At 40.4% G+C, this 14,187-nt stretch overlaps 1 protein-coding gene across 3 annotated transcripts in view; it reads right to left on the bottom strand.

The window, feature by feature from the left end:
* lpin2 (lipin 2) overlaps window positions 1-13,989 on the bottom strand; it is a 22,418-nt gene extending 8,429 nt beyond the window's left edge. The window contains exons 1-14 of one of the 3 annotated variants that reach the window (XM_030752780.1): window positions 13,716-13,989; window positions 7,356-7,556; window positions 4,473-4,568; window positions 3,568-3,929; window positions 3,377-3,484; window positions 3,148-3,274; window positions 2,741-3,068; window positions 2,544-2,643; window positions 2,170-2,357; window positions 1,315-1,408; window positions 1,149-1,218; window positions 952-1,044; window positions 722-804; window positions 326-473 (exon numbers count right to left, since the gene is read on the bottom strand). In XM_030752780.1, coding sequence (XP_030608640.1) covers window positions 326-473; window positions 722-804; window positions 952-1,044; window positions 1,149-1,218; window positions 1,315-1,408; window positions 2,170-2,357; window positions 2,544-2,643; window positions 2,741-3,068; window positions 3,148-3,274; window positions 3,377-3,484; window positions 3,568-3,929; window positions 4,473-4,568; window positions 7,356-7,547 — 1,989 coding nt within the window. In that variant the 5' untranslated portion in view covers window positions 7,548-7,556; window positions 13,716-13,989. Of the gene's footprint in view, window positions 1-325; window positions 474-721; window positions 805-951; window positions 1,045-1,148; window positions 1,219-1,314; window positions 1,409-2,169; window positions 2,358-2,543; window positions 2,644-2,740; window positions 3,069-3,147; window positions 3,275-3,376; window positions 3,485-3,567; window positions 3,930-4,472; window positions 4,569-7,355; window positions 7,557-10,675; window positions 11,001-13,715 lie in introns of those variants that run through there. The other 2 variants (XM_030752778.1, XM_030752779.1) reach the window with 2 other exon arrangements.
* Between the last annotated feature and the right edge of the window lie 198 nt (window positions 13,990-14,187).

Raw genomic sequence — 14,187 nt, 5'->3', positions numbered from 1 at the left:
ACAGTACGGGTATTACTCTCCAGTATCATTGGTCTGCCACAGTACAATGATCATGTAAAGGGCTTTACAGCCCCCTACAGACTGCAAGTGGCACAAACACTAGTTCTAGTTCATAGTTAGCCAGCAGAGGGAGCTCATAACTACCAAATAAAAGATTTCAATCACAAATCTCATTAAGAACTCCAAAATTAATGCTATATGTTTGAAAGCCAGACATATTTAAATTTGAAATTAAAACTATATTTTTTTTAATTTAAAATAAATATCCCAAACCAGCAGAAAGCTTAGCAGAACTGAGAAAGGAAAACATTAAAAATGAACTCACAATCTGATCAGAGGAAAGTCGTAGTGACTTTCTGTAAGTGTGTGGGCTGGGGTGGTGCTGACCATCTACTGGCTGCAGCCTCTCTTGACAGGATGCTGCGCTCACCTCCTTGGACTCCTCATCACTGGATGAATCTCTTGCTTTAGGCCTACAGGGTAGCAACAACAGTTATGGTAGTCCATTATCACTGATGAGAAATACAAGTGGAAAAACTCTGGTTTCAGAAAGCTAACATGAAGTGCCTTTTATCTGTAAATTAATTTAGCGTTGTTTAAAATAATCAATTATTTATCTCCCTTGTTAAACCAACTCCACCCTATGTATAACAATATAGCTTCTGATTTTGCCAAATTACTAAATTACTTGACAAATAACACAACCCTTGGTATCACATACGTTAAGGCCAGCTTCTCCTGAGATGTGGAGGGCCCTTCCCCTTCCAAATGAGGCTCCTCCTTTGTTTCAAGCTTAGTCTCCGACTGGATAAAGTAGGGAAGGAAATCAAATTCACAGTTAGCACAGTTAATAAAAAAACCATAATACTGCAGTTGAAGAGATCTTAAAACTGAAGCTGCAGATATCCCCTCAAGTTTTGTTTTGGTTACTTCTACTAATAATGTGCACACCTGCTTGATTGTACTATCCGCCCTCTTTCGCCAGAACCACCAGCGGCCTGACTTCTTTGGCATTTTCTCCTTCACCCACGCCTCCTCTGTAGCCTGCCATACACGAGAAAAAGCAGAGACATTTCATGATGAGATCGCTTCCAGCTGACAGTGACTTGAATGAGCAGCACAAAGAACAAAATACAAACTTGTGTTACCTTTGGTAAATTCTTCTGAAATGCTTGAAGGCTTAGAATCAAGGGTGCAGCTAGTGTCCAGTTATAATATCTGAAGACAAAGACAATTACTTTGATGTAATACTGACCACACATTTAAAATGTTCCTCTAGAGCATTTCCAATGTGAAGTAAAAATTGTTACATACCTATTTCCTATCCTTACTACCAGGTTGGGGTTGTCTATAATTGCCGGATTTTCAGCAAATTCGTGATAGGTAATGATATGCTCCATAAACCTTTCTGCAAATGAAAAGGGGAGGAGGAGACCAATTAATGACAGCTGATGAAAAGGTCAGTGGTGATGAGCTATAACATCTTAGTCAGAAAGGTCAGGAAACTTTTTCTTCTGTTAGCCATGGAGCTTATAAAGCTCTATTCCCAAAGGACTAGTACAACACTGGAACCTCTAGCAGTTTGTAATGACTGCAGAGGTAGTCTGATCTTCATTTCTAATTTAACCAAATACAGAGGTCCTGTGATGATATTAGTCCCGAGGAAATGAGCATCTTGGTGTTTTCTTGTTCTTCTTTCCCCTTAGAGAATTATGCTCTATTATTAATTTTAAATACAACATATTTTATAACAGAAATACTTGACAGGATTTGTGGTTCAAATTCAAGGCTCAGATATCTTTAAGCAGCATGCATTAAAACGTTATTCTGCCTTTCAACAAGGTTGTGACATCGTATTCGGTAAAAATAAAATCTGTAAATTTTGTGTCACCAAAAACACCTCCAGAAGAGTCAAAGTACATGTTAATTTACTGAGAGAAATGCATGCTGGTTTAGAGATGAGACGGGTGATACCTTTGAGCAAGATACTTACATGTGTGAACAAACATCGTCATGGTTATAAAAACAAGCTTTCACTAACAGTAGCTGGACACCTTATGTGGCTAATATAGCAAATTTAGCTGAATGTCTGCTGGCTCAGGATAACTTTCGGACTTCGGCAAAAGTGCACTTTAGGATACATTTTTTATGAGTGTCATTCTTGTGTACCTTTGGATATTTCAGCATTTTCTGTCAGGCCTCCACACAGAGAAAGGGTAACATCAGGGAGGTCACTGGTTGAGTCAGAGAGACACTCTGTCCCGCTGTCAGCTGCTGCACTACCCACCGACTGTGGAGACTGTGAACCAGAGCGCATCTCTGAGTCAATCCAGTGCTTAGCAGCTGCCTCAGTCTCACTGAAGAAAAATAAAGGAAAAAAGAAAAAGGTCCAATGTGTCATGATACTGGTCTTTGAGGCTGTCAGTCATATTTCAGAGCAGAAATCGCTTTCCAACCACTGCTAGTTTTAAAATGGAGCACTTTCGCTTTGTAGTTTATAATTACAAAGGTCAAGTAATTAAGTGGCTCTTTAATCGTCATACCTCTTAGGAAAATATCGTGCAGCAACATCAGGTTCAAGTACATTCAGGTCATCTAAGTAGATATCCTCAGGACCCTGATGCTGGCTCCTCTTGGGAACACCTGCATACAATATAATTATAAATCACTTAATATACAATTATAAACTGCTAACCAAGACTTGCCTTAAAAAGCACCAATCAGGAGCCACCTAACATACCTTTCTTCTTTGAGGGTGAATCTGTCTGTGGGCTACTGCAAGTGGTGGAGGTTGATAGGAGGACATCAAAGGGTTCTGTAGGGGTTTCAGGGCTAACAGAAGATATGGTGCTGACGGATGATATCGGACTCACAGTTGTTACAGCGGTGACAGGTGTCCGTGGCTCGGGCTTGACAATGTTACACACTGAAGAGCGGGCAGCATCTTCTTTTTCAACCTCTGTTTCATTCTCCATGGCCTCAGAGCTGAGGATGACGCGGAAATGGGTGCTCTCAGATGGGGTGATGGTCACTGTTTTCAGTGGTTCTGATTTCTCTTTCTTGGTGACCTAAATATTGGATATGATGTTATTATGATGATGAAGCAACTGATGGCTGCTTTGAACTCCACTGGGAAGAAGTGCTTACTCTGGTGGTTTCTGGAAATTCTCCCCATGTCCACTGCATGTGAGACTCAGCTCTAAGCAAACTCTCTGAAGGCCTCATCACCAGTTCTGAGTCACTCTTTGGGGAAAAGGCCTGAGACAAGCCATGTCTAAAGGAACATAAAAAAACAAGTGCAAAGTATTAGTAAGAGAGGCTACTTACATGTCGTTGCTATCCTTGCTAATGGCTCTAGGTTCATGTCAGTACATACCCATCACCAGCTGGCCAGTCTCCATCAGACATTGGATAACCATCAAGGTTATGTCTGGCTGCAGGTAATTTGGGGTCAATGTCACGCACTGTAGTCACTGAAGGTGACCTAAATCCAGAGTGCAGAAGCAGCATAATAATTAACCCATCTCCTTACACAAATCTGGCAACAAGCATTGAACCTGATCCTACCTTGATACATGTACTGCAGCTTCCTCATCAGAGCTCAGGTCCATTTCAAAGATCTCCTCATTTTGCCCACTGCTGGGCATAGTAGCAGTTGTAGCAGCGAGTGTGTTAGCAGCAACAGCATTACCAGTAGTGACTGACGGTGGGGTCAGTTCTTCTCTACGGGGGTCTCCTTTGTGCTTCTTCCTCCGTCTTTTCTTCTTTTTTGTGGCCACAGTGCTCGGAGCAGGAGGATCTGGAGTGTCCTCCGGGTCAGCAGGGTCATCTTCCAGATCTTTTGGTGCCCTATGCTCCACCTCTGAGATCCAGAACAGGTGACTCTCGGTGGGGATTGGGGAGGTGGCCAGGTGGGCAGGGACAATCTGCTAAAGTAAACAAGCAGGACATGAGGCTTAAGATATGTTTAAACAAAGATTAATCATAGTTTGAGACAGCATACTGACTCAGGTCCAGCAGAACAAGATGGTTGTCACTGCTGAGATGTCACAATAGTAGCTTGAGCAAAGGTTAACTAAAGAAATTACACAATATGGTGCAGTAATCATTTCTTCCTACAAACACTCAACCCTACACTTCAAGAATGCTGTTAAGCAAAGGCATCCTTGCTGTTGTGTTGGTCATACCTTGTGTTGTCAACAAAAATGAATGTGAAAAATGAAATTGAAAATATGTCTGTAGGTTCATTGCTTTTTCCAAAATAAATTATTTCATGTGGCTGCTAAACTAAAACTCAAAACAAGATTGCAGAAGAAGCAGAAGTAACAAATGACAAAACTGGAAAAATGTTTTACTGATATATAACAGAAAATAACGACTGTCTTAATTAAACTTTGTGCCATTAACCTTTAACAGTACGTTACTTTCTTTTATTTAAAAAAGAAAAATGAAAAAAGATGCTTCCTGCTTACATTCTGCTGTTCAGCTTCCTGGACAAAAAAGGCCTCTCCATTGTCACCAAGCTTCATATGCAAGTCAACGGGCTCTCCATTCACTTCAATGTCGATCTGGAAGCATGAGAAGATCTATAATACATAATGCTTTCAAAACATGTACTCCTTACTTATTAGTCTGACATCTTCTGAACACTTTGTCACTTTTATCTAAACGAGCACCCTGATCACTTTTAAGTAAAAGTTGTGAGTAACAACTGTGTATTACTTTTAACACAGCAAAAACTTGAACTGCATCATCACTTTAACAGACTGAAGCCAGCAACATTGTGTATCTTATGTCTGAAAAGGGTTGCATTGATACTGTCCTGCAAACAGAGAACACTGACACTGAAAACAGTTATTCAATCACCCTGTCTATCAATCAATCAAGCAATAAAAATCCTATATTAACCCCTTTTAATTGATTTAAAAACAAACTGGATCTTGTTTTATTATACTTCCATCATTTTGCAAGATCACATACAAGGCCTGTATGCACTCAGAGTCCCATCGTTCTCCCGAGGCTTTAGAAAACCTAATGAGTGTATCGGTCTTCTGGGCTTCCTTTCTGTGGAGCCTGCCAACAGAACAAGGCCATTCATGTTTGCCAGATAAACCGCAGTGAACCAGGGGGCCATTCAGAAACTTGACACCGAAAACAAAAACAAAAACAAAAAGAAAAAAAGAAAAAAAAAAAAAAACAGGTCATGTCTGGCAGAGACTACAAAGAAGACAGACTGACTCAAGTGCTCTGCTACCTGAAACCAAATCATCAATATTAATCTGCAACCAATGGCTACAGGAATAATCTGTTTTTCTCCCTCTCATGCTGTCAGGTTGTATATTTCCTTCTGCTGGTGTCCTTTACTGTTGCTGTGGGTTCTTTACAGCCACAAGATTTAATTTCACCCCTTTAGGGGTGCTGGGGGAAATTTATGTGTGGCAGTGGCTGGTAATTTCAATGCCCAATTAATAACGAGCCAGAATAAATGAGGGTCCTCTTCAACTGTTCACAGCTTGTGACAGGTTACATGCACTTGAATAACTGAGATGTGGATTTGCCAACACTGAGCCATGGCCATTAACAGATGCTCAAATTAATACAGCGTATTCGTTTTTGGGGGGGCTTTGTTAAGCACAAGTCTATTTCACTCTTGAAGTTCATATTTCAGGTAAGAAGAACAGGAAAAGGATATGCATAAGTGTGTTTAATTAACATCCCTAATGTTTTTTTTTAGAAACCAAATAGTACTTTAAAAACTTTTCTGGTTGCCAACCAAAGTGACTGGTGTATGGGAACAGATACACTATCAGCAGCCAAAATTTAATTAGTATTTGGCTAGCAACTACAGCTGAAATCCCACTCTCTAAAATGCCTGCATATCAGTACCAAATACATCATTTATTGCATTTATAGCAAAGCACAAGGGTCTAATAATTGATCTCTGGGACACAGACATAACTGTTTGTTACACAACAGCCCCTGCTGAGGCCTCCTTCACGTTTCCTCCCTCTCCCACACATTGAAGTTGTAGAGCTGCTGTTGCCATAGAAACCACTCATTCATTCCTCCCCTTTAAGCCCATTGGGATTCTGGGTAAGTGGTGAGACAGTGTCAGTTCCCCCGCAAACCATTATCCACTCCGGTCCACCAGCAAGTAAATAAGCTCTCTCCAAGTCAGTGCCCAGCATAACCATTCTAAGAATAGATATCAGGACAAGTTCACCATTCATGCTGGTGTTGTTTGTGTGTGTGTGTGTGTGTGTGTGTGTGTGGGGGGGGGGGGGGGGGGGGGAATTACTAATACTAATTACTAATATCTAGCTAAACACAAAAAAATATTTTCTTCATATAAGCCAATAAACTTAACCTCAAGCACAAAATTCAATTTTATTTATATAGCGCCAAATCACAACAGTCCCCTCAAGGCACTTTATATTGTAAGGTAAAGACCCTACAATAATTACAGAGAAAACCCAACAGTCAAAACTACCCTCTATGTGCAAGTACTTGATGACAGTGGGAAGGAAAAACTCCTTAATATTTGTATCTACATCTTCCTACTACTGCCAAGAAACATTCAACGCACTCTTCCTACTGTAAGGCCAATGTAGGGAGGCTACAAAAAGTGAGAAGTGAGCTCTAGAAATAACATTACTGCTCCTCATCCATGATTAATTGGTTATGATCTCCCGGGCAAGAGGATATAGTAACAAATACCGTCAATGAGGGAGAAAAGCCCAGAGCAACCAGTCTATGTTGTGAAAACATAAAAGACTGTCTGATGTTTGTTAATTACCCACTTTGGGGCATCATATGCTTTTTCTGATCCAAGTGTGAGGGAGATTTGTTAAAGGGGAAGGTAGTATGACCATGCCTTGGGAGAGATGTCATTAAAGCCATTTTATACATGATGGAACTGTTATGGAAAGCAGTCCATCAATGTAAATAAGTGGGCATCTTTTCACATGCACATTAATGACCTCAAATATCATTACATGGGCACATTTTAAAAACCTGAGAACATAATCTTGGTAACATTGTACACAATATTGAAAAATTAATATTAAAAATCAGAATCGTAAACTGTTTTTTATGACACAGGAGTCTCCATTGCATAGCAATGGAGACTCCTGTGCAATGCAACTCAACCACTGACAGTTCAGTCAAGAGATTTGGGCATGTTATGGGGAAACAAAACACTTGGTATACAGAAATGTGCTTTCAGGAAATGTGTCATTTGGACCCAATGCCTTGGCATGTCTTTTTATGGATCTTTGGAGCTTGCTGCTTTACTACATCAGTAGAATTAAACAGAATTTTTTTTAAAAAACAACAAAAAAAAACCCTTAACTCACCACTTTCTCTTTGGAGCGCAGTACGCCCAGCTTGCCAAAGCGAACATGGAACGGCGAACACTGGTAGGTGCCATCTCTCTGGCGGACAACCACAACATCGATGCAGCCCGACAACGTGGCCTGGTTAATGCCCTTATACAGTTCTTTGACAGTCACCAGAACCTGACCTGCCAGCTGGCCCACGTAGTTCATGGTGTCCGCCTAGAAGGAGAATGAACGAGTATTTGCAAAGTTAATGGAAACTAAGTCTAAAGGAATACTGATTAGCAAGACTCCAGAGGAGAAGACAATTTGTGAAATCTACAAATTCTCCACTTGAAAGCCCCCTCCCTTCCTGCTTACCCTGTGGCGTCCGCCATCTCCTGACCTCCTTACTAGAGCTGCAACAATTTGTCGATTATAATCGAAATATGACGTGTTGACATTAAAATTCCACGTTGACTACAAAAATTAGTCAACGTGGAATTTTAATGTCAACATGTCATATTTTAAAACTACAAATGTGATTTTGTAATTGCAATACACTACAGGAAGATATGGGGGCAGTATTGCCTCCATTGCCTGCCAATAACAATAATAATAATAACGAAGAAGAAAGTAACATGAACAACATAATGATGGTGGAACGGAGAGGAGGGAGAAAGTGATAGAAAATCAAGACAGAATGTCAAAGCTGTGGGAGCATTTCACAGAAAACAAAAATAAAGTTGAATGCAGACTGTGCAAAGCAGAGCTTTCCTTCCACGGCAGCATCACTGCAATATGTGAGCATTTAAAACGCCAGCACCCTGGAGCTGTGACGTCAGCTCTGGATGGGTATGTTTTAGAGAGTTAGCGCGTCGTGTTGATATCCTTTTAATGTTTCTACAGTAATGTTTCTGTTAGTTTACCTGTCGGAAAACAATGATGTTTGCTCAGCGGCACCATTTCAGTTATGTTAGCTAACAAGTTAAGGACAGTAGGAGAAACTACGTTGTCTCCTATTTTTTTCCCCTTGCATTAATATTGGCATTCATTCTAAATAGTAAACCTCTTCATAAACTGAATCATCTGTAAACTTCAGTTGTTTTGGACGGGAAGAATCTTTTTGATTTAATTTGAAGCCTTATTTGAACTTCTGGACAGAGGTCATTTTTATTTACTTATTTGCACATTATTTTTTCATTTAAAAATAAAGTTTGCATTCACTTTAATATGCATTGTTTATTTTATATTTATTGTGATGATCACATTCATTTTAAAATACACAGGTCATTATTTTAATTGTGAGAAGAGACAAGGTGATGTTCACAGGTGGGCGGGCTCAAACAGGTCAGGTAAAATTGAAATAATTATTGAATAATCAAAAAAATAAAATAAAATAATTGACAGATTAATCAACTACCAAAATAATCTTTAGTTGCAGCCCTACTCCATACAGACTGCCAGAGTAATACTGTTGTCCAATAACTGGCCACTGTCCCGCATGTACAACATCAGATGGGGGGGGCTAAAAGTTAGTTTGCCTCATTGTCACACTGCCCTGCCGCCATGGTAGCAGCTAACATCCTGTTTATGTCCATAAAACTCTACTAACAACAAATGCATCACTAAAGCCACATCTCTCTGGCTTTAATATGAGTGAGATTAATGCTGCACATTTTGTCATAATACTTGCAATCATTTGGGATGAGCAGTTTGTGGGACTGTAAATTCCTTCATAAGCAAACTGTTCCTGCTACTCAATCAAAGAACAAGTACACAGGCCAAGGCTACCATTACCTAATTACAAAAACTTTCCTTGATGCACTGTGGCCTCTTTACTGAACTAGATAATTTGCCCTCATTTGTCCTCTGTGGCACAGAGTCTGTATAACGATTAACAAACATGACTTTGGTTTGTCTGGGTCAGGGTCTAGTTTGCTGGGGCCTGTAAACACATAACCTCGCTGGCTTCATTGGGTTTATATAACCTGACATGCTTGGTCTCAAACTAACCTTTTGTTCTGAAACTAGTCATGAGAGCAGTGATGGGGTGGGGTGGAGGGAGGTAAGGGGGGTAGAGAATGGGGACATTTGTGCAATGGGTGGCATCATGGAATATGACAAAGAAATGTGGTATTTTCACCATTCAGAATAAGCTAATGAGTAGGGAGCATATGTACAGAGAATGCACTTTAAACTACAATCAGACAGGCCAACAACATGATATTATAATAGCTATAACAGCAACCCCACAGTTCAAAGGGTTGTAGAAAGTTCAGGTCATCTGATATCAGAAGGAAGCCAAGAAACAGGAAGCTCTCAATTCTTTCCAAGAATTTCACCCCACATTTGTACACAAGAATGAGAAAAACAGGTCTGCTACTCGCCTGGGATACTGACATAAATATTCTGACAACCCAGGTTGTGACCATACGCTACCCCAGCTTTTGCCCACCCCATGTCTGTTTCAGTGCTGCTTGTATGACAGAAGCATGTGGTTAAGTATGTGTTTATATGAGGGACCAGTGAACCTAAATGTGGTATGAGGCTTAAAAAGACAATACACTTTGGCTGCGGCATAATTTTTTATGTCACAGGTTAAAGGTACATATGTGTTTTGTATCTCTAGAAAATAAAAACTTTCTAAATAACAAAACACACACACACACACACACACACACACACACACACACACACACACACACACACACACACACACACACACACACACACACACACACACACACACCAGAGCACTGTATGTATTTAGCTTTCACTTTGACACCAGAAAGTCACAGTACAAGTCCTCTGAAGTAACACAACAGATCAGAGATGTAGCAAAGAGCCAAACATCTATAAAAGTCAGGAGATAGTTTGGAATAATCTATATTGGGAAAAAAAAAAAAAAAACCCTTGCAAAGGAACTCTATAGCATGGTGGCAGTGTTTAGATACTTTACAGCAGTTACACACCATCTTCTCCTCCTTTCAAGGTCAGCTCAGAAGTAGGGCAATACAAAAGTAGATATATAGGAAATCTGGAAGTTAAACAGGACCGGCTTGGTATTTTAGATGAGATAATTAGAACATCAGACAGGTGACGCAACCCTCATGAGCCCCCCTGAAATATTCTCACACAGTCACCGCCCCGTTCTTTAAAAGTTCAAATTAGACCTAAAAAAAGGTCTTAAATCTAACCAATCAGGTGTTAAACTACTAGGCTTGGTTACAGCAACAAGCCAACAAGTTAATCTGCCTCTCAAACCCAAACAATAGAAAATGACTAACAGCCTATTTGGCCCTCTAGCTTCAGGACCAGGCTGTGCCCAACCAGGAAACCTGTCAGTACTGACTCACCAGGGACCAGGATGACCTCAGCGAGGACGACTCATCCTGCTCACTGTTGTCTGTGCTGTCCTCTGTGTTGCTTCCCTGGAGCTCCCTGTTCCCCCAGGATCGCTGTCTCTTCATCCCCATAGTAGAGCATCAACTCCTACATTACCCACCTCAGGATACTCCACTGGGACCAATGTTTTCCTCTCTCAGATTATGATGATAATGCCTCACTGCCATCCTGAATCAAATCTCAAATAAGGCCAACCTAATCACCTTGCAATGACCCTCCCAGGAGTAAATACAGATATGCTATCTGCAGCCAGTGTTGATTGTGTAAGAGTCATAAACATTGTTATTCTTCTTCTGGGCTATCCTCTGCAGGATGTGCACATATGCTCGTCCACTCAGCTGACAGAGTACAAAGTGTTTAGCCAATGGGATGGCATCTTTAGACTTGTGGTGCATGGCTGATAAGGGAAAACTAATTTCTGTGAACAGCTTTGCAATGTTTTCCACTGATAAGAGTACAAGCTCAGTGGCAAAAACCAAACAGTAATCCACAGCAAAATGTTCTTACACGGTCAGTCACATGTACCTTGCAATCCTTGCTACATGAGTTTATTGAGCATGGCTTATCAAATGTGGTAGAGTCAGTACACTGGACTTGTTGGTTTCTTGGTTGCTTTAGTACACATGTGATCAGAAACCAGGTGGAAATTCTGTAAACAGCACCAACAGCATAATCTTTGCATATTAAAAATTAATTAATTAATTAATTAATCCCATAACTACTCAACACCAGTGTAGAGATGTACAATGGTTAAAGCTGTAATGAATTCACACTTTTTTTATTATCAGGAGGATCACTCCAGTCTGACTTCCAACATTCCCCTGCCTTGTTTAGCTCCTAAAATGAACATAAACCATGAAGCTCCCCCAAAAAGGCCTCAGCCCCACTGTCCCCATCTTCTAAGTCTTTTGTAAACATGGCCAAAGAAAAACAGGCTCACTGAGTTGAGGGCTGTGGGAACTCCCTCCCCCCTTTTGCTAGGATCTGTTATGTGTTCATTTGACAACAGTCATACATAAATAACTGAGTACTTTCCTTTTAGAGATTAAAAATTGGGGGGGGGGGGGGGGGGGGGGGGGGATATGCCACATAAAAAATAAGAAACCTAATTACAAACTTGAGCAATTAAGAATTATAAGAACAGAAATGCTGTATTATGATCTTGCTTACTCTTACTACACAATTATTGCTGTCATCTGGAATGATCCAGCCAACATTTGCTTTGACTGTGTGACAAAAGAATCAGTCCTGATAGACCAAACAAGGTTCACGTTACACACTTTCACATATTAAGTTACACAAAACCACCCTGCTCATTATGCGTGCAACATAAACCAGGGCAACCACAAACCCTGACAGAGTTTGCCGAGTTGCATTTTTACACTAGAAAAATGAATGAAGTGTAATTCACTATTTTCCAATGAGTCGCAAAAACCATGGCTGTTGAGAATTTAGTATTACACAAAGCAGATGTGGTGAAGGCACTGACACTACTTCTACCAGGAAGACTTGATGCTTTTAAACTTTTTTCCCCCTCTTTTAGGAGAAGAAGATTATTAATGCACAAAGAACAATGTTCATTCAACATCATTGTGCATTTGTAGTCTATGGTGGCGTAACCCTGTAAAGTATTATACATTTAGGAATGGGAATTAAGAACTTGTTCCAAATTATCCATTCTACTGGAAATATATGCCTCAAAGCTTAATTTTTCCTTTTTCAATGCTGTAATGCTTTTGGGAGCTGCACATTGCAAAACAGTGAAGTCACACTCATGACAGTGGAGCAACTGCACACCTGAGTCACATGAAATACTTTCTTTTTGTTTCTACAGTGTCCCAACTTAGATAAACAGTTGTGCTGACTCTAAAAACCTGTGCAAACCTACTTTTCCACCATGCAGAAAACTGATCAGGAGTCAAAGGAGTTAATAAAGACTCAGAATAATACCCCAAAACAATCTGGGCAGCAGAAACAAACCTGCTTACTACTTACTACTACTGTTTAGAATAATTAGTCCATTTTAATAGCTAATTCCACCCCGCCCCCATCCCCCAAAGTAGCCGTTCAAATAGTTTCAACAGCAAGTGAACATTTATGAAAATAAGGTTAATTTGCAAGGCTGATGTGATGTCAGATTGTATCTGGATTTACTAAGGTTACCTGTAACTAATGACTAAATCACGGTATTGTGTGGGGTTCAGTAATACTACACATGTACGTTAAAATCTTATGGTGGGGGATTTTTCTCTAACTGAACTGACTAAAAAGCTACCGAGATTTTGGTCAACAGTGTTTTCAAATGCTACCCACAGGCAGATGTTTTGGTGAGGAGTCAGTGCTGGTTACAAGACAACACTAAACGACACAACGTGAATTTACACAATACACAAGCGCGCTCCAATTGTGCCATATAGTTTTAAAACCAGCCTTAGCTATTCTGGCTATAAATAAATAAATAAAATGCTAATTTAAGAGATTAAAGCTGGCATATGGCTTCACATACCCTCCCCCAGTACATTAGAGCTTTGAGATAAATGCGGAAATAAATGAAAAGCGAAACCTTAATTAAAATCATACTTATACATGTATGAGAGCGAAAATAGTACATTGTAGGAGAAAAATGAATGGAGACGGGGCTCCCTCGGCTAGCTGTTTGCCAGCTTGTTAACCGTCAGCTAGCCTCTGTGTTATCGTTGGGTTTACGTTACTGTTAACGGCAAACGGTGAAACACTAACAGGCTAGTCGCTCCGCAGGTTGCCCCTTTTAAATGAAAAGTCGATATTTTTCTGTATTATGTGACGAATACACTTCCATTCTGGTCTTTCTGGTTTTCAGTGAAATTAATCCACAACAGATAATAAGAAACTGTTAGCAAGATTAGGTGCTAGCTAACGTTAGCTGAAGGCTGATTCAGAAACGTAAGATATCACAGGCAGTTGCGGACCGCTTTGACAGGGCTTGAAATCATTCTATCACTAAGCACTTACCTTCTGGGTACTTCAACGGGATGCTGCCGATGAAGGACGTTACGGTGCCTTCAGTGAGTGCCCATATCTTTACCCGTGAAACTCCTCTGAAGCCCTCTGACGTGTCCGTGTCTGGACCACCGTGACCGACTGGTGGCTGGCAGCAGAGAGCTGAAGTTGAAGGGACAGAGAGCCGCACGGCGGCGACTCGCTCACACAGCTGGTGGGATACTTTCGGTTTGTCTTTGGTGTAACTCGTCGCGCGATTGCTATATTAATTCAGCGCACCTGCAGTATAAATTAGAGGTCCTTCAGTGTATTTAGAATTATGAGCTATGGGAAGCTATCGCAATACGGCTTATATCTGGGTAGAAGGTAATTTATCTCCCCCGACAACCAGAGTTACTATTTTGAGCTCCTGTTGAAGACTGCCAGCAAAAACATAAGGTTGAGTTTTTTATTTCTTTTTTAATAGACTATCATTAATCCTTCA

This window comes from Archocentrus centrarchus, chromosome 17 (genome assembly GCF_007364275.1).
Source record: "Archocentrus centrarchus isolate MPI-CPG fArcCen1 chromosome 17, fArcCen1, whole genome shotgun sequence".
Classification (NCBI taxonomy): domain Eukaryota; kingdom Metazoa; phylum Chordata; class Actinopteri; order Cichliformes; family Cichlidae; genus Archocentrus; species Archocentrus centrarchus.
Note: the sequence above shows the minus strand (reverse complement) of the source record. Positions and strands in the feature narration are given on the sequence as shown.